This window comes from Lepisma saccharinum, chromosome 20, assembly GCF_977018435.1.
Source record: "Lepisma saccharinum chromosome 20, izLepSacc3.1, whole genome shotgun sequence".
In the NCBI taxonomy this organism is placed as follows: domain Eukaryota; kingdom Metazoa; phylum Arthropoda; class Insecta; order Zygentoma; family Lepismatidae; genus Lepisma; species Lepisma saccharinum.
In genome coordinates, this window is record NC_139248.1 from 40,792,227 (window position 1) to 40,817,260 (window position 25,034).

At 36.9% G+C, this 25,034-nt stretch overlaps 1 protein-coding gene across 2 annotated transcripts; it reads right to left on the minus strand.

Annotated features, from left to right (window-relative positions):
* Positions 1-22,369, minus strand: LOC146003245 (trypsin delta-like). 2 transcript variants are annotated; one of them, XM_083141421.1, is made up of 8 exons: positions 22,166-22,369; positions 17,915-18,628; positions 16,911-16,938; positions 16,048-16,219; positions 15,086-15,294; positions 12,739-12,935; positions 3,576-3,630; positions 1-1,323 (listed from the first exon to the last, which is right to left on the minus strand). In XM_083141421.1, the coding sequence occupies exons 1-8, from the start codon at positions 22,250-22,252 to the stop codon at positions 1,202-1,204; spliced, it is 1,584 nt and encodes a 527-aa protein (XP_082997547.1). In that variant the 5' UTR covers positions 22,253-22,369; the 3' UTR covers positions 1-1,201. The 2 variants fall into 2 exon arrangements, with proteins under 2 accessions (XP_082997547.1, XP_082997548.1); XM_083141422.1 differs by lacking the exon at positions 22,166-22,369 and adding an exon at positions 21,870-22,056.
* Positions 22,370-25,034: the final 2,665 nt, after the last annotated feature.

The window sequence follows — 25,034 nt, forward strand, 5'->3', positions numbered from 1 at the left end:
TGACATTTAATCATTACTTATCAGGTAGCCAATTAATTATTCCTTTTCGCCTGGTGTTGCCATCTGGACTCTATTTTCGCACACTCTCCTTTTCCGTTTACCCATTGGATACGTAACACGTAATGTGAACAGTTTTCGGTGAAATCTCACTCAAACTGTCAGCCCAAAATTAAATTTCAATTTTTATCATACATGTAAGTTATTCATGAGTTGGTAATTTAAAAAGCAAATTGAGGACAACATGAAAATATAAAGGCATTATGTATGTATGCATGCATGCACATGTGGAAGCGTAGATTCACAAGGGATGTAGTAAGTTATGCAATGCGAAAGGTTTCCATTTTGTAACTCAATTTGCCTATTCTGTCAAGGAGAAGAAGGAAGAGGAATGCCAGAGCGAAATTCTCTCCACACTTACCTGGACCCGACCGTGATGAAGATCCATGTAAAGTCCTGGGTTCGAGTTGCAACTTACTAGGGCGTCTCGCGCCTTAAGTTATACGCCACGTCGAACTTTCATGATCCCGCACCCACTTTACTTGACGAAATTTTATTAACAACTGAGATTGAGTTTTACCATGCGGGACGTTTTATACTGCTTTCCATAGCCTTAGTTTTTACCTCTCAACGAGAGGTCAAAGCCACTATCTTCCACGGAAAGTCTCCTGAGGAAGCGGTATACAGCTTAAAAGAATGAACCTATTCTCTGTGAAATGCAGCATTGTCGATGAATGGTCGGGTCGTTGGTCAGAAGTGGAGAGGTGGAAAAGTTCAGCCTTTCCAGATTCTGCTCGGCATCACTCTTCAATATATATATATATATATATATATATATATATATATACATATACTTTTTTATCTTAGTATTATTTGCAAATTCTTCCTACTAAATTTATTCTGAGTGAGTCAGAAGGCTGACTAAATAATTTTCTTTACTACATCTATACACTTCAAACGTATTTTTCCTTTTTCTACAGCGTTTGAACATTCATCTGTGACTTCAGTGTCTGCGCCGAAAATACACTATTGGTTCTCAGAAATGCCGTCAAAGCATACTTACGAATATAATGGCTTATCTACGAGCTCCTACACATAGGTATACATATTTTTGTATGTGCATGTGTATATGTACATTATAATTAATTGAAAAACAGTCTAAAGAATAGCCAGATCTACGTTTACAACTATTAGCTTATTTTCGTTAATTTTCACAGTATTTAGCATCCTTGGTGTTCTTCTTTATCCACTGAAGGTGATGCGTGACGCTCATGTAGATTCCAGGGAAGAATGGATGCGAACACGAATGCCCTCCTGACACTATTCCTGTCGATTAAGGTAACATAATAAGGACTAACATTCATAATTCAAGTAAAATATCATATAGAACGAAACGCTTCGTGCAAATGCGGTAAATAAAGAATCCGCATTACATTTTTGTTTTCTGTGTGAATATGTTGCTCAGTGCTGTGCTAATACAACACAATAGTAATAATAATGATAATAATAATAATAAACACATACTTCGGTTAAATAGTCATATGAAGAAAACATCAACTCAAGGAAAGAACAGTGAATTATTCCACAGAATATGGCTCTATTGTTTAAGTTGAGAACTAGCATAATCGTAATTGTTGATTAACTAATGAATTTGATGCAAAAATATGCTACGTCAAAAGAAGACGTAAAAACTTCTACTTTGGTAATGTTATCACACATTATTTTACTTATGTTGGTGCAACAGATCAGTATAATTGAGGTTTTGCTACCGTGGGTGGTACCAATATCTGGTTCGGCCAATGAGCTATTTCGTGCTCAGTCGTTCCTCGGAGGGCCTCCGCGATGACACAGTGGTAGCGTCGTCGCCTTGTAATCAAAGGCTCCCGGATTCGATACACTGTGGAGGCACATAGTGGTTCAGATTACACTTTAAAGTTTAGGTCCAGTCCCGATTAGCCTTACTGTGTATAAAGTGGACTTAAAACACCAACTCAATAATCAATCAATCGTTCCTCGGCTGATGTCCTAGGTAAACCCGAAGGTTTTCTTTTCGCAGAGAGCGCTATGAATGTGGGAAAAAGGGGACTCGAATTTCCTGCTCACAGAATTGTAATTTCGCCAGATGATATTTAAAAGCCACACGTAAAATATTGTATTTCTTTACCTTCGTTAAAAACAAAAACATTAGATATTTTTCTCTCATGGTGAGCTCTAACAGGACAAGGCTTAGATTAATGTTGTGTACATGAACAGGAGACCTAAATTGGGAGGGAAGTTGCTGAGTAGCATAGGTTATTTATTTAATTATTTATTTGGCATCCAAGGATCAGCGTTAAGAGGCCATGGTGCAGGGGCAAAAGTGTCAAAAAGTGAGGGGGTTCAAGATGTGGATTTCTCCATAGTGTGGTGTGTGTGTGTATGAGAATGTTCTATTTGAAAACAAATGAATGCGGGGGGAGGGGGGGTCAGTTCTTTAAGAGCCTGGTGAAGAAAATGACACTCTCGTGTGTACGGACATGCCGTGCCAATTAGGCAGGAAATTTTAGTTGGTTCTTACATTTATTTCCATACCTATACATGTGCACATCGAAGTTTCGAATGTAATGTCCTTGATTTTACACGTAAAATCAGGGGTGCCTATATGGGTGATTATGGCGCAGGCTGCGTCATCGAGATTTTTGGGGGGGATTTTTACCCCTCAAATAATGTAAAATTCAACATTTATATATTTTTCCAAAATGGCATGGACATTTTGGTGGTAGGATTGAGTACTAAATTTAAAGGGGGGGATATAAGCTCTTCATAAAGTGTTAAATCTTAGATTGTCAAGGGATTCCTATACAGAAGAGAGTGTTCGAACAGAAAATTTTAGAGACTGTATTTAGTTATATGATATGATATCCATACGTTTTCCAACCCGAACGTACCAAAATATAAGCTGGAAAATAATACATTTCTAGGGATCCTAAGGAAGTATTGACACCCCATTAAATTAATATTCTTCAAAAGCCTGCAAAGAAATGGTTGTAAACATTCTCTTCCTCGCTTCACTCGCAATCACGTGTTGCGAGAATGCGTGTTTGGTGCTTTACTGAGGTGAATGTGAAGTTTTATACTATGGCTGCATTACAAGACATAAGCGATATTCTCGATATTCATTAATAACATCACTTCTTGAAATATAATGCTTAGTGTTGGTATACTGCTTAATTTAAAGCAGGTGCATCATTTGGAACGAAAAGCTAAGAAAAGTGTTACTTTTGGGGTAGACACGTTGTCGTAACTAAATACTTTGTAGGGATTACTATATAGTTTGAGAGCGCGAATGATATGATTTGGGGAAACGGATGACATAAATTTGGGGGGAATCCGCCATTGGCCTTGGGGGGATGGTAACCCCTGCGTAAAATATTAACAAAAATGTCTTCAAGGATGACAATTATATGTAATACATATTAATACTGAAATGATTATTGAGTTGGAAAGTATTTACTACCAAACTTCTACAAAATGTTTTGAATATTCCGCGTTGAACAAGAAGTAACTACTATTGGATATGAGGACATTTCTTAACTCACCTATTTGCTCCATTCTTCCAAGCACTTTTATCATAGCAGGTCCGCCACTGTCTCCCTGAAATTAAATGCAAATTATGTTAGTGCAATTACGTTTTGAAATGTAATGGTGTTCCTAATGGAAAGGGTCGAAATCAATTTCTTAGGGATTTCCAAATTTGAAACATAAAGTATACTATGGTATAGAAGCCTAATGTGAGAGTTTGTATTTGATGTTATTTTCAGAGTTTATGTCAGAGATGGCGTCAGTATATTCCTTCCCCCCCAAAAACGAAGGAGATTTGTAGAACATGTACTAAGTTATCAACTACCTTTCATGCGTACTGTAATATTAAATTCATGAGTAAAATATATACATGGAATTTCTGTATTCACCAGGGATAAAATATATTTAAAAAAATGCATAATCAAAAGTGCCTCCCTGTGCTTTTTACCACGCCATGAAAACGTATAGGTGGTGTGGAGCTAAACCACAATCCTTTCCTGATCACGGCCGAAGGTGGTGGTGATGTGATCAAGTCTAAGTTATTTTCAGGTGAAAATTGCAGCATATTTATATCAATGCTGAGAATAAAAAAAACATGGAGAATATTTATAACTAAACTCTACACACAAACACTTAACACCATTATGTATTAAATGCTAGAAATACCATGGAATGTGTGTATATATAGCGTTCTGTGTACATGTGTATGCCTGATTTAATTTCAAACGATGAAATATGTTAAACACTAGATAATAAAATACTTGTCTGTAATGAAAATCTTACCTAGAGTTGCAATTTGCCTTGATACGCAGGTCCGGCCCCATTGAAGTAAAACCAATTCCTTTTCCGGCCAGGATATTCCCGCTGGACATTGCAATTTAACGTTTTATATATACATACATAATTTGAACGTAAGAATTGAGAAACCTGGTAGTCCCACCTTTAAATATACTCATAGTAACGCTAATAACTTATCGTGTTGTAAAATAACAACAGGAATAGGAACATTCAAGAATACACTAAGAATGCTTTCTGAATTAAAGCTGAGAAATAATCAGAATATTTCAACACCACCAAATGAAATAACTTTCTCAGACGATGAAAACTGAAGACCAAATAATTGATGCTCAATATATAAAGGAAGGAACTTGAGAAGATGTTTTAAAACTACGAATGACACTTTTCACTTCATATAAAGTATCTTAGAGATATAGCTAATGTTGATATTCAGGGTATAAATTAAAGTCTAGAGCTACGTATTTATATGGACAATAATATTTGTAAATGCTGACGTGATCGCTGAAGCAATGGGACTTGAAATAGATAACACTAAAGTGATAACGACCAAAGAAATATTAAGTAATTGTATCTATTTATGTGTAAAAAAGTTATAATTATCAAAGAAACATGGAGTCTAAGTCTGATGTGTGGGGGATGAAGACAACCTTAACCTCAGCTTTCACAAGGTTATAAAATATTACCATAACTAAAATCTTAATAAAACTGGAAATTTTGGAGGACGAGTGTTTTCAACGTTGCCTCAGCCAAGTTACACCCATAGGTGCAATGGACTAATGGAATCCATCCTCTGTTGGCAGTCGAGATACAGGAAATTCAGCTCTTGATTTTCCTAGTCATAAAGTATTAATCAATTAAGGCTCAAGTAAGAATACCTCCCAAGTAGCAATTTCAATCACTGAAGTTCCACTATTGTAAGATTTAATAGGCTTCCATTATCCTCGTGTTCAAACATAGGATCATCAGCAACCAAACTCAAGGCTCAAGCAAACATACCTCCAAAGTAGCAATCTCGAGCACTGAAGTTCCACTGTCTTAAGTTATCATAGGCTTCCATTATTACCGTGTTCAAACATAGGATTATCAGCAGCCAAGCTCAAGGCTCAAGCAATAATTTTCCCGAGTAACAAAATTCAATCACTGAAGTTCCACTGTCTTAAGTTTTAATAGGCTTCCATTATCCCCGTGTTCAAACATAGGAGCATCAGCAGCGAAACACAAGGCTGAAGCAAATATACCTTCAAAGTAGCAATATCGAACACTGAAGTTCCACTGTTCTAAGTTTCAAATCTTCAAATTTAATAGCAATAACTTGTACAATTTTCAACTCGACCTCATCCCTTAATAGAGATGATTTAAGTGTTCTTCTAAATAAAAGTGGCGTAGATAAAACTTCTACTTGACTCACTACACACAGTATAACATTAATTGAGTTAATTTTTTAAGTCCACTTTATGCACAGTAAGGCTAATCGGGACTGGACCTAAAGTTTAAAGTTGAATTCAAACCACTATGTGCCTCCACCGAGAATCAAACCTGGGACCCGTTGATTACAAGACGACGAAGCTACCACTGCGCCATCGGGGAGGCCCTACTTGAGCCTTAAGTTTTGCTGCTGATGCTCCTATGTTTGAACACGGGGATAATGAAAGGCTAGTTAAACTTAAGACAGTGGTACTTCAATGCTTAAATTTTGTTACTTGGGAGATGCTTGCTTGAATTCTCTTATGTTTGAGCACGGGGATAATGGAAGCTCTCTAAATCTTAAGACAGTGGAAGTTCACTGCTCGAAATTGCTACTTTGGAGGGATGCTTGCTTGAGCCTTGAGTTTGGCTTCTGATGCTCCTATGTTTGAACACGGGGATGATGGAAGCCTATTTGAACTTAAGACAGTGGAACTTGAAATTACTACTTTTGAGGGATTCTTATTTGAGCCATGAGTTTCGCTGCTCAGACACGTAACCAGGTTGGAACAGCCGGGGCTGTGCCTCAGGAACCCCGAGGTAAATGGGCCCCGAAAGTCCGAAGATTGTAATTAATTTTCCTGACTTGTGTTGCTGCAGGCAGACTATAGTCTCGTATGAGGTTCAAAGTCCTAAGGAGGATTTCAAGTGAATTCTCTGACAAAAGAATGAAAAAGATAAAGAAGTGATTTGACGAACCCTGTCCAAAGACTTGCCAACCGAGAGAGTTGGTAAAACGTGTCACTATTTTACCAGATGATAGACTAAATTTGTTCATAACTGGTCAATCGTTTTGAACGCATGAAAGCAGTTGTAGACACATAGAAAGTGATACAACCTTTCAGTGGCGTGGTCACATATACTTTCTTCAGTATTCAGCTCTCATTTTGCCATATTATCCTGGGTTTGACGGTCTTATTTTTTAGGAATGTTGGGTCAAAGGGGGGTTATGACCCTCGCCATTCCCCCATGGTCACACAACTGCAACCATCTTTTTATCAAAATCTACAGAGACTGAGCACCGGAAAGAACCTGAAAATGTTGTTAAAACATTTTTAAGCATTTATATCAGTCACAAATATTATCAGAAGTTCTTTCAAACACAAGATAAAGGGCATGGATGATGTGAAAGAGCTTGCTCATATTCTTGAGATACAACATAATTCATTGACTTCCAGTTATCATTTTGTGTGAAGGGCTTGTTTCATGTACAGTCACAATACAAATGGGACAACTAGATCCTAAAATACTGGCTTCCCTGCAATGCGTTATGCGTGTTGCCCAATTCTACGGCCATCAACCGACTTTACTAGCAACTTTTTAATTTCTTCCATCGGCGTAGAGATTGGTAACACACACACACACACACACACACACATTACTGTTCCTCTCACACTAGCAAGAGCAAGATAGATCGTTTTATAAATTTAAAATTATAAAAAAACTTATTTACGGAATACTATGACTCAGGAACGTCTTAGTGGTTTGGCTTTACTTTCGAATGAAAATGATAGAGAAACAAATTAACATGGTAATCGATTTTTTCTGTAAGTGATATATAATGAAGGCATTGTATTTAATCATTAATCTTGATTTGTTAGTAAGTACACCCCATTTGCTAAAATTACACATTTTCGTTTTCTTAGATCCAACCATTGCAAAAGCAGTAACTGGGAGCCCCATTAAAGTAGTCTGCCCTGGCCCCCCCGTGAGTCTCGTTACGCCCGGCTGCTGATGCTCCTATGTTTGAACACGGGGATAATGGAAGCCCTCTAAATCTTAAGACAGTGGAACTTCATTGCTCGAGATTGCTACTTGGGCGGGATGGTTGATTGACCTTTGACTTGAGTTTGGCTGCTGCTGCTCCTATGTTTGAACACGGGGATAATGGAAGCCTATTAAAACTTAAGACAGTTGAACTCCAGTGCTTGAATTTTGTTGCTTGAGAGAGATGCATGCTTGAGCCTTGAGTTTAGCTGCTGATGCTCCTATGTTTTAACAAGTGGATAATGGGGCAACTTTTGGATGCTATGTGTAATGCTCCCTAGCTGGGGGATAACATCCTCCACTTCGATCGTACTTTCAGTACTTTTTTCCGATAGTTTAACATCAGAGTAATTTGATGCTGGGCATGGTATGTATGATGTTCGGCTACTTAGGCTGTATTGGATATCGTTTTAAAGGGGAGGCATTCAGGAATTCATACAGAACAATTCTAATATTCCAGTAGGGAGAATGGTTCTGGTTTACCAACAGATTTTTGACTTGGTCAGCAGAGACAATATCATACTAAATATCTCTGTACGTCTCATTGGAAGATATTCCATCATTGAACTGCTTCTATCTTGTTGATGCACTTAATCTTATATTAGGGTGTATGTGTATTTTCTTTGACATGTAAAAGGGCAACGGTGGAAGATAACTTTTAATTGGCGAGCTCATCCATGTCTGTCATGTGCAGTCTCCAATAAAGTGTGAGGAAACAAACATAAGTATATACACAAATGAGAAGCGTACGATTTCTATCAGAGAGAAAAAGTCACGTAGGGGAGTAATTTCCATCAATGACTTCTTGCAAGGCTTTATTAAATTGTTTCGATATACGAGGGAGAGTCAAATGGAAAACGCAAAAGTGCCATAAAAAATATTTTTCTTCTTTCTAGACGTTTGGAAATTTGCAGACACAGTCCTTGTCGTCTTTCCGAGCTGGTAGTACGAAGCAGTGCCGGTAGGTGCGATTGGATGTGTGTAACAGCTGATTCAAGATGGCGGCACCACTACGCAGTTGCACCAAACAGGAACAGCGTGGAGTTATTCGATTTTTATGGAGTGAAGGTGTGGAACCGGTTGATATTCATCGGAGAATGCAGACGAAGTCTACGATTGGTGCAAGAAATTTGCAGAAGGTACGACTTTATTGACTGATACTCCTCGTCCAGGTCAGGCTCAGCGAGTTGTGACAGAGGAGTCCATAGCCACAGCAGATCGGCTTATTCAGGAAAATCGGCGTGTTACCCTGGCTGAAATGGCTTCCTTGCTGAATATGAGCTTCGGTTCAGTTCAACACATAGTGCATGACGAACTCCGCTACAGAAAAGTGCCCGCCAGGTGGGTTCCTCGACAGCTGACGCAGAAACGGAAAGTCTGTCGGGTTGACGCATGTCAAGAGCTGCTGAGGCGTTATGAAGAGGAGGGTGAGGATTTTCTTGCTCACATTGTCACCGGGAATGAAAGTTGGGTGCACCATTTTCAACCGGAGAGGAAACGTTCAAGCAAAGAACGGCTACATTCGTCTTCCCCGAAACCAAAGAAGTTTCGCAGTCAGCCCTCTGCAGGGAAAGTCATGTTGACTTTATTCTGGGATAAGAAAGGTCCTATTCTGGAACACTACATGCCCCACGTACGACAGTGATTAGTGCCACCTACACCGACCTTCTCAAGAACCATTTGAAGCCAGCGATACGCACAAAGCGAAGGGGATTGCTGAGTGCTGGTGTTTTGCTTCAACATGGTAACGCCTGTCCTCATTCTGCTCGTGCAACCATCGATGAACAACGCTTTAAGTGCCTACCACATCCGCCATACTCACCAGATTTGGCACCGTCTGATTTCCACATCCTTGATCCATTAAAGGAGCACCTTGGAGGGCAGAGGATCAAGTCTGATGAAGACGTCCAATCGACGGTACACGAGTAGCTACACAGTCAACCGAAAGACTTTTTCTCACGCGGTATCGAAGCACTACCTATCCGATGCCGTAAGTGCAGGGAACTATATAGAAAAATAATGTACAATCAAACATTATCCCTACATTAAAATAGTGGGGAAAAAATAATTGCGGTTTTCATTTGATTCTTCCTCGTATGTATTTTTCCCTTCATGTTTTTGTCTTGCCTTTTATAAATATCCAGTTATGCTCTATGCTTCGTAAGACATGTATCAGTACATGTTTCCAAGCCATTTCTGTCCCTCCCTCCCATTTTTAGCTATTCTAGCTATGAAGTTCCGTTATGGTGTTTACCAATCAACATAAAACTAAAACGAAATAATACTGTTATATAATTTACTACAATGGCTGAAAGTCGCGATAAATTGCACCTATGATAATCAGCCTCTCACAACTAGATAAAGAGTTCTTAGTCTGCCTGCTTTTTTCAGCTTCTCTACAAGTTTGAAGTGGCATCCCCCTGGAAATTGCTGCCTATCCATGTCAGATTGATTATGAACACCATTAATGTTTACATTTACGTGCTAATGTATTACGTTGCATAATTGGAAATGCTTCACAACAAATGGGTAAATCTTTCTGAATAAGCTATGTACCTCAAATATATATGTACGCAAAGGACCCAGCTCAAATTTGTTTTCCCAGAGAACGTGAGGCTGATAATTTAAAGCACTGTTATTTTCAACTTGATGAAATACGTATATACGGTATTTGCACAGTCCCCAGCAGTCATAGATTAAACTGTTAAGGTGACAAGTTCAAATTAATTGGAATGAAAAACTTACCAGTTGGCACTATCATCTTTATCTGTGGAACTATCTTATATCGATAAAAAATATCTTAATCAGCACGTTCGTCTACCTCTAAGTATCATAACAACCAAATGTCAGAAATTCATATATACTTAATCTTCGATATGTGAAAAAATAGCCCTTACAAGCATGCATTTCGTAGTCAGCGACGGCATCATATGGAAACACGGGGCCGAATACCTCCTTCGCAATTCTGTTCTCTCTCTCTCTCTCTCTCTCTCTCTCTCTCTCTCTCTCCAACAAACAAAGATACATCAGTACGCCAAATATCCATTTTGTATAGTTTCAGATGTATTCTATCTATCACTGTTCCACACTGTCACCCACTCATTTTTTCACAATCCATCTTAACTGAATTATACATCAATAAACTACGAAAATTGGTCATTTCAATATTTACGCATTAGGTGTTTGTGCCCACACATACACACACCAACACATTTGTATATACCAATGTAAGTATGCATGAAATGTCAACATAATAATGCATATAAACGACAAATTTGGTCATACTAATATATCGATTGATTTATCATCTACTAGCTTACTGCTAAATCAGCAACCTCAATGGTAAGTTTTTCAACTAATGAAATAATGCATTTCCAGTTTGTGATTATTATCCCTGGGACATATCGCACATGAGTAATAAAAGATATTCCGACTTATTTTACACCCTTCCTAACATTATTATTGTTGTTACGTAAACTGTGTGTAATTGGTATTATGATTTGGATAAGCCAACATTGTAGTCCACAAATCACACATCGTAGTAATATAATATGTGCCTTTAAATTTTATATCTATTTTGCTTCGAATCGCAACGAGTTTTGTTGCATTCTCAACGTTCATCTGTGACCGATGGATAAGTATGTAGAACATGACAAAACCCAAACGGCTTGAGAATCCACTACCAAGTGAATATGGTATGAACATACAGTATGTTAAGATCCTGGAAGATACGCTACACATAGAAGTCAGGTACATTGTATGCACGAAAAAAAAACCAATCTGAAACATTGAGCCAAAAGGGGATAATAATTCTACTACCGCATTAAACTTCATAAATACCTAAATATTTTCGGGACACAAATCATTACCTGCGTCGAAAACATGTCGGGTATTGTGCACTTTCTTATCTTTTCGGAAGTGAAAATTATGTTAAGTGGATAAATACGTGAGGAAGGAAAACGTTACATGCAGATAGCATTAGCAAACATCATTATGTGTGCAGAAAGCATTTTGTAGGTGGCAATGAATCTACACCTGAAAATTCAGATCCTGTACCAGTTTGGTATTCTGGTGAACAGGCAAGACATTTTTTTTAATTGAAGTAATATTATTTGATTTTTCTCTTATAATGTTTTAACTTTAGGAGTGTTGTTTTAGACGCGGGTCTTCGTGAAGGTAGGAAAATTATAAGCAGATAATGTTGAAATGATGTTAAGCGATTTCTGCTTATCATAATGATCACACATCCATGATTCCCCATTTATAAAAACCTATCGATTTAGTATAAATATTACTGGTAAGTCTTTGTACAGTTTTACTAGTTACAAACCATTCCTTTCCTTGCTGTTGGTCTTACTTCATCATGCGTATTTACATATTCAATCGTTTTTATCCCAAGGTGCACTGCAGGTTCGTTGATATCAAGTTAAATATCATGCATTAACCTCTAAAATATTCGCCGTCTTGAAACTCTACTAGTTTTATGGTATGTTTGTATGTGTTTTTTTGGGGTGGGGGGCTGAGTGTGGGGAGGAAGTTAGTCACATAACAATACCTTGACGATGTTTTTAATTATATCATGAAGTTCCATCACCAACTATTGGTGTTATTAAATAGTATAAATATAACAAATGAATGTCATTAGTAACCATGAATTTCCACAGCTGATTTTATGTGTAAGGAATAAAAATACTTTTCCTTAACTTCAGAAATAATATCTCAAATTGAAATATACGATTAAGCAAATTGTAAAACATGCAATGTTCAGCAAGTTGTTGTACGGAGGAAACAATGAAACCAAAAGTAATTATTTTATCACCTTCGCAGAATTAATAAATTGGAAAGAAAAATTTTACCACGCAATTTGACATTATTTTGGAAACGTTCCAAGATAAATTCCAACAAATTCAATCCACATAAAAAATTGTATTGTAAGTTAAACTATCGATCGAAAGGCCTCCAACATCTTCAAATTAGTTAGACTTCTCGAAACATTGAAGTTATTATTAACACTCTTGTCTAACAGTCAGACGTATAGCCTAATATAATTAATGTGTATTGCTCTCACAAGGTTTATAGATCTATCAAATTTTAAAGAGTAGGTTTTGAAGTTTCTGTTAAAATGACACATTGTATAACTGAATTTCGTACCTGACAAGCATCTTTCCCGACGTCTAATGCACAGAAGTTGTCTTCTTGAAGTTCCGTCGTCCCGTACTGTGAGATTTGTAGGCATCTTAATCTGTCCAGTGTCGTCACCTTGGTTTCCAGAAGGACGTTGCTAACATTTTGACTGTTTGTTATTCCGAAACCCACCACTGTGACTCGTTGATTGTTAACGAGGCGATCTATTACAACGAGAGATGTGACTGTGATTTCTATATAACTACTATATTTTTTAAATAAATTTATGATGCAGATGCTAATGAGTATATAAGGCCATTTTCTTCTTCAAAAGTACAACATTCTAATATAAAGATGTATGTGTATTTTAATCATCGAAAATCAAGAAACTGCTCCGTACGCTTGTGACCAATCAATTCATTTGCAAACGTCTTCTATCTTCTGTGTTTGACTTCTGGCGTGTACAGAGATGCATGGCTAAATAAATTCCTCGATCAAAAATTACCACTGAGAACATTAAGTCACCTAGTTTTTACCTTAACATTAGCCTTACCAATATGACTATAATTTGTATATTATTTGGGTGAATTAATAACACAAAGCATATATTAGCACATCTTGTACCCGAAGGCGTACCAGCAAAACATAAAATAAAAATATATTTTAACACTTCAATAATACAAAAGAATTTACATCCATAAATAAAATGAGAAACCCGAATAATTTTATATTTAAAAAGTTATCAATATTTAAGGCAGCTCATTTATATTTACTCCAGTAATGAACACTCAAACCAAATATAATAACTTAGAGGTTTCTTAAAAATCCACTTCCACTATTTAACTTACCATACATACATGTAAAATCTTATGTGGTCAAGAGATTTCTGTAATGTGTTTGCACTGCCTGGACCGCTTAGAAGAGGAAATTGAGACATTTTTATTTTATTAGGTAACTCAATACGTACATAACTAGTACAGAGTTCATTAGTCAAATTTTTTTTTTTTTTCTAAAATGTTTTTTGCACACCCGGCTTTTATTTTAAGAATACCATTTCATTAATAAAATATGTATGGTTTCTAGCGAAGTGTGGTAGTAATGTTTCCATGAAACTTTAAGTAAATAAATCTTAGTATATAAAAATGGATGTATGTGTGTATGTGTGTATGTATGTTTGTTCCAGCATAAGTATCGAAGGCCTGGGGCGATCTCAACCAAACTTGGAACACGTATCACTTGCACTCTTGAAAGAAATACTGTGGGGGTAAGACACCCCTGGAACACCTAGAGGTAGGGGTGGGAGGGGTGACATGTAAAAATAATCGAAAATGACCGATGTTAGTCTGGAATCCATAGTTTTCTGTTTCGCTAAGATGAATAGCGACACTCCTAATGCCGTTCAACTCCAAGCTCATCATCTATCGGGATGGGGGTTGAGAGGGGGTGAAAATTAAAATGTCAAAAATGACCAAGACTAGTGTCGAATCCATAGTTTTTAGAGTCTCTAAGCTAATTGGTGACATTCACGATGACCAAACGTGGTACACATAAGACTGGAAAGAAATACAGTACTGTGGGGGTAGGACACCCCTGGCACCCCTACGGGTGGGAGTGGGAAGAGGGTGACATGTAAAAATAATCGAAAACGACCGATATTAGTGTGGGATCCATAGTTTTCTGGGTCGATAAGATGAATAGGGATACTTCCAATGCCGTTCAACTCCAAGACACCTCAGGCACCCATAGGGGTGGGAGTGGGGAGGGGTGACATGTAAAAGGACCGACATTAGTGTGGAATCCATAGTTTTCTGGGTCGCTAAAATGAATTGTGACACTCCCAATGACGTTCAACTACCAGACTCCTCTAGCACCCATAGGGTGGGGGTAAGAAGGGGGTGACATGTAAAACGACCGATATTAGTGTGGAATCCATAGTTTTCGGGGTCGCTAAGATGAATAGTGACACTCCCAATGTCGTTCAATTAATTTATTCTTGCTCCTGGAGGTGGAACTAAAAATGTTGTTCATAAATTGTTGCTAAATTTATATTATATTGAATTTGTAAAAAATACTACTTCATAATTAATATACTCTATTTATACTTTTATATACCTGTAAGTAAGATAAGATTAGTTATATTTTACGCTATAGTTAGAATTCATTAAACACCTGGGCAAATCCGGGTAATCAGCTAATAAATAAATAAATCTCCCTTAGGTTACTTTGACAAGTGGAAACTAATGTGTATTTATGAATAAAGTTTTGTCTACTTTATTTTTATTTCTGTGTATCTATTTTCAAGATTGTTATAAATATAGTTTCTGTTTTATATTCTAAAGGAATTATATTAATATTAGAAATATTTACTACTCACCAGGAGGAGGCAAACATATCGATGGGCAATCCTTTACTATATCAACCTCTTCGTCCATCCGCAGAAGTGCAATATCTTTCACATGTCTGTCCCCAACTTGCTTGTATTCCTCATGAACTTTTGCACTGACAACCTTTCTGTGAAATGCTCCTGACACTTTGTTTTTATCATCGATGTCAATGTAAACGTCCATATCCGAAACGTTAAATCTGAAACAAAAGTTAGGAAAAAAATCGTTATATTGAGGTGTGCTGGTTTAAGTAAATTAAACAGATTTTGCTCCCATTGCCAAATCATTTCACAATACAATATAAGTATCATTCCTTATTCAGAGTTCATTTAGATATTAATATTACATTGTTTCTAATAGTGTTGTTGAGTTTATTGTTAAACGTACTATTAGTATTTGAATATTAACTATTTATATTTGAGATTTGAGTAGACGATGGAAACAGTTAAGAATAAATTGTGCAATACGCGCACAAGTCTCTATTTTTTTTTCAGGTAAGTTGCAAGGATATAAATAACAGCCGTTACAAATTAATTGAAATCGTATTACTAAATAGGAATTAGATTATTTATTAGGCCTATATATAACTATGTAAATATGTGGAATGACATTTTTTTACATTTGAGCTCGAATACAGGATGTTTCACGAGATACCAGGAATATTGCAGTGGGTAAAATCATCAATATTTGTTTAGAATGATCAATATGGAAGATTTATTCTAAAATACCATACATCTGTACTGTGTACTGGTGCTCCTTTTACTTCAAATTTTGTAACAATGTTCTATAGTTGTTCTCAACAACACAATCATATGGATGAATGAATAAATATACATTCCATGCTGTTGAAAGAAGATGCGCAAACCTTTCTTATATAGGCCACTTCAAGTTTAGAAGGCCGGGTAACAGCATTAGCACACCAGTATCTATATTATTACTGTATAGTACTTACCCACTCACACAATGTCCAGCTGTTAAAACATATCTGTTATTTATCAGAGATCCACCACATTTGATAACCTTGCTGTAGCTAATAGCAACAAACCAAGGATAATTTATCTTCAAAGCCACAGAACCTCCTTTTATTCTACCGTACCTGTGTACAGTAATGTATTTGCCACAAGCTAAAGAATAGACAAAAGCAATTAGAGTTAGAAGAAGGATAAATTAGAAAAATAATTATTAAATATAACGAATTCTGCAGGACATGTTAAATATTTATTAATGTTCCATGTATGTTTGAATGTTGATATATTAGTAATAATGCATATCTAATAATCAAAATGAATGATCATGACATAATAATTTTTTAAAATAAATATGTGCGTGAGTGTTCCTTATCACTGATTTCATAATTAAATTAACTTCAAATTTAGTTAAGACGAAATAAATAAAGTTATGTGAATTGTATTTTGGAAGATATTGACCTTCGTGTAAGCTTATTTACTATCAAATTTTTGAGACTTTCGTAATAAATTACAAATTACAACAATAATTATGTATACTTATTTATTTACCTTAAAACAAAATTTTATAACGTGTTCATGCTTACTTTTGGCCAAAAGCCATCATTTCCAAAGCAGTCGACGTAACTGTCTAAATGTATACAAGGTTCCATCAGAATGAGTTGTCAGTAAAATATATGAATTATAACCAATTTTATCGGCTACATTTTCATATTTCTAACTATGTAGACTATATTACATTTTTCTAAGACAACAAATTCTAACGGTTGTTCATGTAATGAAACGAAACAAACTACCTGTCAAATATAATCATGGTAAATTAATCATAAAATAATATGTATTTGCTTACAGCAAGGAAGCTTCTTCTGACCCTCCACCTGTAAATATAACGGTTGTTATTAGGATTTTATTTTTATTATTTCTATGAAAGCACATTTGAAAAATATAGCAGGAAGTTAATAAAATATTCTGAATATCCATACCAAACAGGAATGCGTAATGGTGTTGCAGTAAATAGCTTGGTAATTATTTGTAATATTATTACAGGAATTTCAGTTCTAACCTTACACTACGATATCACATTAAATTCTAAAACAAACTACTACTGTCTACTAAGAGAAGAAGGTCCAATTACTTCGTACGTAGCTACTGAGTAACATTTTTATTTCACAGCTCCTCATGCTTTCTCATAGCTATTAAGCATTCTGTTGGTGATTTTATTGATTTCAGTTGCAGAATGCATGCCTGCTGTTCCAATGAGTATTACGTAAAATAAAATGCACATCATAAGTGTAAATTTAGAACATAGTTGTAAACAATTACATGTTACATGAGTACTAGTTTTCCACATGACATTTGCGGGTCACTTTTCCCTTCACGGCTTTGATAATAGTTACTGATTAATATTTATTTAACACAAGCAGGTCATTTTCAGAAACATTATTTGGTGTTGATCTAAATGTGTAGTTGCTGTTAATGCATTTTACGTATGTAATCTGATACTGATCGAAAAAAGTTATTCTGTTTAAAATATTGCTTATTATATTTGCATTGATGCAGTTATCATTTCATTTCAGTGTAAACCTCCTGTCTCTACGTTCAGTTCTTAAATCCTAGTTGAATCTTAGGGCACTGTGATAAGACTTTTAAAAAGGAAAGGACATCTCAACAAGTAATTATTAATTTCTTTTAGTGGAGACAATTTGTGAGAGCCCGACTTCTGGGTTGAAATATGCAAGTGTATAAGTTTGAAAATTATTGCATAGAGTCAGGAATTGTACTCTATTATACTTATTTTTGTGTAGAATTGTTCACAGAGGGGTTAAAAAGAGATAAATCAATTAATGTACTTACAAGCGACGCACTCCTTTTAGTAGATGGAAGAAGTTGTTGATGAACACGTGACCTCCAGGTTCTCTTCCATCCACTGCGTCCTGCAGGATAATGATTCCTCCCTGACTGGATTCTTAACTCACGGCGCCTGTGCGATTGGGTAGACACTCCATCACCTGACTCCTTGGAAGTATCCTCCTCGGAATTATTCTCCTTGCTTGGAATAACACAATCTACACCTTCAGGTGTATCTGATTCATCTGAAATATCATTACATCTGACTAGTGAGTCAGGATCAAATTTCACCTGCTTCTTTTTCGTTCTGTAACTTTCTCCTGGAGAACTAACATATGCATACTTAATGTACTTCTTATTTCCTTTCGGCCCTGCAGAAAACCTTCCTTCGGTCCGATGAGGAAACATAGGACTATCTGAAGCTTCTTCATTATGAAGAATATTTCCATGGATTGGTCTCGGATCTAGAAAATGAAATTTTCCTGGAACTACTCTGCGGTTTCTGAACATGGACATTTCAGAAGTATTGTGTTTCCAATGATATTTCCGAAATTGTTGTTGGGAGCCAGGTGATCGACCCCATTGAATGTGATATGACCTGCTTTCAGGATATAGGAAAGAGGTGCTGTACTGGTGAGGAACACTTCTTCGCTTGTTGTAGAAACTCCCATGACGACTGGAAGAAGACTCTTTACTCGTGGCTGCAGTACAGAGTTGGCACTGTAAATTTTTTGGAAATATATATGAATACATTGAATGCTTGAACGGAAATCAGTAGCGGCGATTGTGTACCAAAACTGGAGTGACAAGGACAGTTTACCTTTTCTTCATAGAAAACGCTTAGCATTAAAAGCCGCGGGGATAAAGATGAGAAAATAGTGTGTGTGGGGGGGAAGGGGGGGGGGTAAAAAATCCTCCCAGGCCCCTCCTAATCGCCGGCATTGATGGTCATCATTTCACGACCACCATAAAGGCGATCATTAATAAGATTTAAAGAAAAACAGCAATGTTATCGTAGACCTACATTAGAATAATATTTCATGTAAAGCAATTCCAAAGATCCAAACTTCATTACAAGCATTGACGTAACTAACAGCCCCTCAGGTACAGCTACGTGGGTCCCCCTCGCCTCTCAGGAAGTGACATCCGATTCCAGATAAAATGCAAGTGAATTGAAGTAGCTGCTTTTCTTGCCTGCGTTACGTTAATAAAACGGTATTTTGTAAATTGTAGTGTTGTGCATAAGAACTGCTTCAGAACAACCGTAATGGCGAAAAACAAATCAACATATTGTAGTTGTTATATATATATATATATATATATATATATATATATATACACACACACACACATAGCATATATTTGTACAGTCACGGACAATTCTGAGTTGTAACAATTCCCTTGAGAGTCAATCCTATATTTACAACCCAGAAGTGTCCATAACTGTACATGTAACGTTGTAAAACACCTCCATTAGGGATACTACTGAGTAGAGAGAAGTGTCACGAGCCGGCATTAAATGCTAAATCAGCAAACATCAGCCAAGCCCCCGGTGACGAGAGGTCACCAGGACAGTCAGAAGTTAGTGGCCGAGAGAGTCGGAAGTGAGCAACCTTAGTGTGTGTACTGTAAAGTGGTGCGCCCTGAGGTCTCCCTTGTTACGTTTCAGGCCGTCCGCCGGCTTAAACTGTTTGACTGCGAGAGGTTGTATTTATAAGTGAGGAAGAGGAATAAATAATGTCCCTTACCAATATTTATTTAGGATTCACGTAACAAAGGGGAAGTTCACGCCCGAGCCGGATTGAAAGGTAATTTTAACACTGATAATAGAAAGACGAGTTGTCCGTATCTGTTGATGTTCCCGCGGTGCTGGCCCGCGGAGGGCGTCTTACGTTGGGCGCGGCCCAAACCTCCGCGAGGACCCACTCTACGGTACACACAATAAGGCTATTCGCATCCGACGCTCTCGACCACTAACTTATGAGTGTCCCTGCGACCTCTCGTTACCGGAGACTTGGCTGGTGTTTGCTGATTTAGCATTTAATGCCGGCTCGTGACAGAAGCCTTGGATTCTTTAAAAAAGATAAGATAACATCCTTGGAAAATCGAAGCGAGAACAAGAAGAGACCATTTGAGACTTGTTGGGACGAGACCGAGAACGAGAAAGACTTCTGTAAAATCAAGATGAGACGGACACTTCACGTACTAACATTCTTGTTCTGTAGTCTAGATGTAGAAGAGAAATAGAACTGATTATTCAAAGACAAGGACAATTTGTACAATAAAAATTCTCGTTTCTTAGGAGAAGTAGGACTACTCCTGTTTCGTAACTTAACCACTGTTGAACTTCAAAATGGCACCACATTCTACGGTGGTTGGTACAACAATATAATCTTAAACCGAATCCCGATTATTATTCTGTTCGTGCACGAAGTGGACTTCAAAAGAACAAACTGGAGCGTATAACGTTCTAACTACACAGAACTCTGTAGCGTATTTTTTTCCCTCATGACTAGGCAAACGTAAAAAGATACTGTTGGTTTAAAGTTAAATGTTGAAGATGTTAATCGTAGAAGCAAAGAAAATAAGGAAACAAAGATATTCAATTAATATATACACAGTGTATCTACTAAGTTTTAGACTGGCAAATAATAGCAAGATAAATGTCGCAATGTGTTCTTTGGTACATGATTACGTAGTGTCATATGTAGTGAAGGTGTAGTGAAATTGGTGTCTGATTCGGTACAATATTGAGTGACTTACAGATTTTAAACTGGAACAGTGTTTTGTACCCTCGTCTTGCATTTGAAAACATAGCAAAGAGTGGCGATTAAGTTTTGTGTAAAACTCAGTAAAACCCCTTCATAAACTGTTGAAATGCTGAAAACTGCTTAAGGCAATGAAGCATTTTGCCATGCCAATGTTTCCATTTGACATCGTCAATTCCGTGATGGTCAGGAAGATGAGGCGGATGATGCCAGTGAGGGTCGTCCCTCCACCTGTAAAACTGGCGGTAATATTAAAAAAGTTCGACAAAAACCAAATGAAAACCGAGCACAGTCACTGAGGATGATTGCTACAGATGATCGATGATTGTAGCTGTGTGTAGATCCATTTTAGAGCGCTAGCTAAAGAGATTACGACGATTGAGACCAGAGCTGGTTGAATCCGGTGCTTGGTTCCTGCAGCACAGAAATGCGCCAAGCCACATGGAAATTATTGTCCAACAGTTTTTGGCACGGAAACAAGTGATTGTGTTAAACAAGCCGCCTTATTCGCCAGACTTGGCACTGGCTAATTACTTCTTATTCCCAAAATTGAAATCCTACATGAATAGCTAATCTTTTGACACCATTTTGAAAATTGGAGACGGTGTGACGAGGCACCTAAACACAATCCTAAAAAAATATATAGTGCCATTTATTAAAGGGGTATAATTGTCTAAGCTGGACCACCACGTGTTTCCCAAATTGGACCGGCGAAAGTATGGGCTTTGGACAGAGATGAAATTGCAAATGGCTATAGCAGCCTGCAATAATGGGGACTATGGCTTGAATGAGTGTAGTACAAGGTATGGTTTGTTTGGTTTTACAGCTGACCGAATATTCAACGTGGATGAGTCAGGTTTCAACACAGTCCAGAAACGTCCACAACAAATTGTAGCAAAGAAATTAAAATCACAGGTAGGTGCTGTTACAAGCGGCGAACGTGGAGTAAATACCACAATGGTGTGTGCAGTGAGTGCTGCAGGTGTCTATATACCGTAGACATACATACGTACATGACTTTTGTGAGCGGTCCAACCTAAGAAACCTGTGGTCCAAGTTAGGAAAGCAGTTGCCTATAATGGACCGATGTCACTACTTTTGTTTATGTACCGTGTACCCTATTATAGTGGTTCCTGCATTCTTTGTAGAAATACATGTATGTAGTGAAAGCTAATAGTTTTTGCTTTTCATACCTACAATTTCGTTCTTTTTCTGTGTCTTGTTTCTGATGCAGAAGCAAAATAGTACCAACTGGTCAAGTTTCGGCAACTCTCCCCTACATCGGAGACTAACCAAGGCTTATGGCAAGTCTCACATATTTACACTTTTTTTAAGCCAGTCTTAAAACTTTGTAGACACACTATGTATGCTGGACCTATCGTCATGAGGTGCGAGCATGGATCTCTGGTCCTCCTCTTTTATAATTTTTACTACCAGGATATCAAGTGAAGATTATGTACAGGAAATATAATCGAATGTTGATACTTACTGTAGCAATAACAATTGAAATAAGAAGAATTAATTCTCGCTTCATCTCAATCTCAATTTCATTCCATGTAGGCAGATATTCAACCATTTCCCAACTTGAAAAATTATTCACCAAATACCACAAATGCGGAAATAACAAGTAATATTCCACTGGTGTTCATATGAATGCGTTTTAATGTAAAACATAGACTGTTGGACATTATCGCTAAAAGAGAAATACAATGGGTTATAAAAACTCATGTTAATCATGCACCACATAAACAGAATAAGTTGGTGAGAAAAAGCATTTTTGCTTTAGATAATAAAAAAAGTACAATTACAGAATGAAAGTAAAGTTCACTTTGATAGATTTTTATTTCAAACAATTTGATTTCAGCTCTATAATGGCTTACGAATCAATTAATGTCCCAAAGTTTCAGAGAAATATTTAAAATTGTGGTCCAAACTGATAATGTATTTTTTTCTGTAAAGCAAAATAAATTAGAATCATTATCAAATTCGTGTTTAGGAAAGTGGAGGAGGATTTAGCTCTGCTTTAAAAAGGGAAATTGAGTGAACTTCTGGTTCATCAATCAACACAGTTAATTTCGGTCTGTTTCAAATAAATGTCTTCGTGCCTTTTGGAAACATGCAGTGGATGGGAAATACTAACAATGCAACTAGAGTAATTGGGTAACCCTTGCCAACACAGTTCATGCACAAGGAATACCGTGACTAATCTTCGAAAACCAGTGGCTGCGATTGGGGGGGGGGGCGGGGGAGGGCATTTGCCCAACCCACTTTTCGCTATTTTTGTCCCCACACTATGCTAAACCATATCTAAAGGGAAATATACTGTCTCTTCGACCCGAGTTTTGGGACCTTGTCCCAATCGCCGCCACTGTTGTGGTGAGGCGAAGGCAGCAAGCGCCGTGAGAGTGTGACTATTCTCAAATCATACGTGATTCCTTTTACGAAGAAAGTAGGCAAGTAGTGAGTCAACAGTTTTCATAGACGTTTTCATGAAGATGATGCTTCCAAGCTGACAATTAATAAATCGAACCTTTTACTGTTGTACAAATGAAATGAACTGTTTGAATTTTTGTTTATGTCTGCTTTATGCAGAGATACGTTACTCGGTACTGGACCTTTAGTACAAAATGAGATCCGAACAAATATGCAATATGCCTCCACCAGGTATCTAACCCGAAACAGGTTGTTTACAAAGTGACGACGTGTTGCACAAATGAGATCGTAATAAGTTGTGGTATTGTTCCTGTCTTAAACTGAAAGTAACACTCCTGAAGCCGATTTGTTTTTTTCCTTGCATATGCAAAGTATTTCTACTTTGAATATGTCCTGACAAAATGTAGAAAGTTACTAAATTAACCCCCAAACGACGAACATGACAAAATTTACTTTACTTTTTCTATAAACTTACGAGAATGGTTTGCTGTGGGATTTGTGAACTGTACTATTACATGATAAAAATTAAGAAGCGACTGCTTTCTGTGAATACATTAACTTCGAGCATATAAGTCCGAAATGACATTAAATTAATCACAAGTTTAAAAATAGAATAAGATAGTTGCCATTCGACTGAAATTTTTCAGTATCATAGACTCTTCTGATTGCATATTTTACCATCAGATAGAACAATACATTATTATTAAATTTATTTTGTTCCTATTTTACTTGTTTTGTTAGCTATGCCTATCCTATTTCGATGCTATTTAAATATAATCTCGACTTCACGCACCCATAGCATATTTACATAGTAATCCAGAGTAACTCACAAACGCTTCTACCTACGTTACTGAAATATGTATTAACTCACAGATGTAGTTATAGTAACATATATTTTGAAACCGGGACTGTCCCACTTTAAACTGTAGGCCCAGTCCCGATTAACCTTGCTGTGCATAAAGTGGACCTATAACACCAACCAGGACTACCGAATAGAATGTCTAACCACATAGTATAAGAACCGAGCAATAAAGAAAAGAGAAAAAGAAACACAGGGAGCCGACATACGTTGAAAATACTTCATTACCTCTTTAAGCATCAGGACATACGCGCATGCTAATTAATGCATTCGGGTGGAGGTTGAATATTCCTCGGAGACCCCCCACACCATCCATTTTCCCTTCAGTTAACTAAAAATGTAATTGACTAAAGCCCTTTGCTTGTAATTTCTTGATATGAAGCAATTTATTTCTCCTCTTTAATTGGCCTATAACAAATCAGGGACCACAATATATTTTGTAATGTGATATTCTTTATCCTCGTTTTCAGACTTCGATTGTGAGTAATGCTTTCTATTTCGTTGAATCTAATTTTTTTTATTTATTTATGTTTTAATATCACTTCAACTGTATTCGGAAAACTGCCTTATCTCGAAGTTCCTATAGAGAATCACAGTTTCATTTTGTATGTAGTTGGCATTTATTTCTAAAAAAATATAAAAAGTTATAATTGAGTAATTATTAGCAAAATGTATCAATAAATTTTAGGTTGGTTCCTTCCTTAGTGTATACAGAAATTAATGTATTTAAAAAGTATCACACTTTCCTTTGTAAAACTATAACCTCTCATAAAGAGTGTTAGGCTAATAGTCTACATAAATATAATGCTTTTCTCATCAATTAGATCTTGCGTTTCTTTTAGGACATCCTTAAGATACTTAAACCTGGCAGTTTTGCATGCATGCTACGTGTCTTCCCATTTCACCGAATGGCCCAGAGGCGCATTATATCAGATTTCATACCTACGCAAAATTTTCCAGGAAAGGGAAATTACCGTTTTGCAACATTCCCATTCGCGGAATATTTTGAATGACGGAAGCTTTCCCTCCACAGGGAAATTTCAGGTTCTAGTTCTAAACGTGGCGG

What these genes read in the sequence shown, in the direction of transcription:
- LOC146003245 (XM_083141421.1), bottom strand. Translation starts at nt 22,252, where the DNA reads ATGGTTGAATATCTGCCTACATGGAATGAAATTGAGATTGAGATGAAG. An exon ending in TCAGAAGAAGCTTCCTTGCT is followed by an intron (nt 16,220 to 16,910) that starts GTAAGCAAATAC and finishes TCTATTCTTTAG; the next exon opens with CTTGTGGCAAATACATTACT. An exon ending in GCTGGACATTGTGTGAGTGG is followed by an intron (nt 15,295 to 16,047) that starts GTAAGTACTATA and finishes CTTTTGTTTCAG; the next exon opens with ATTTAACGTTTCGGATATGG.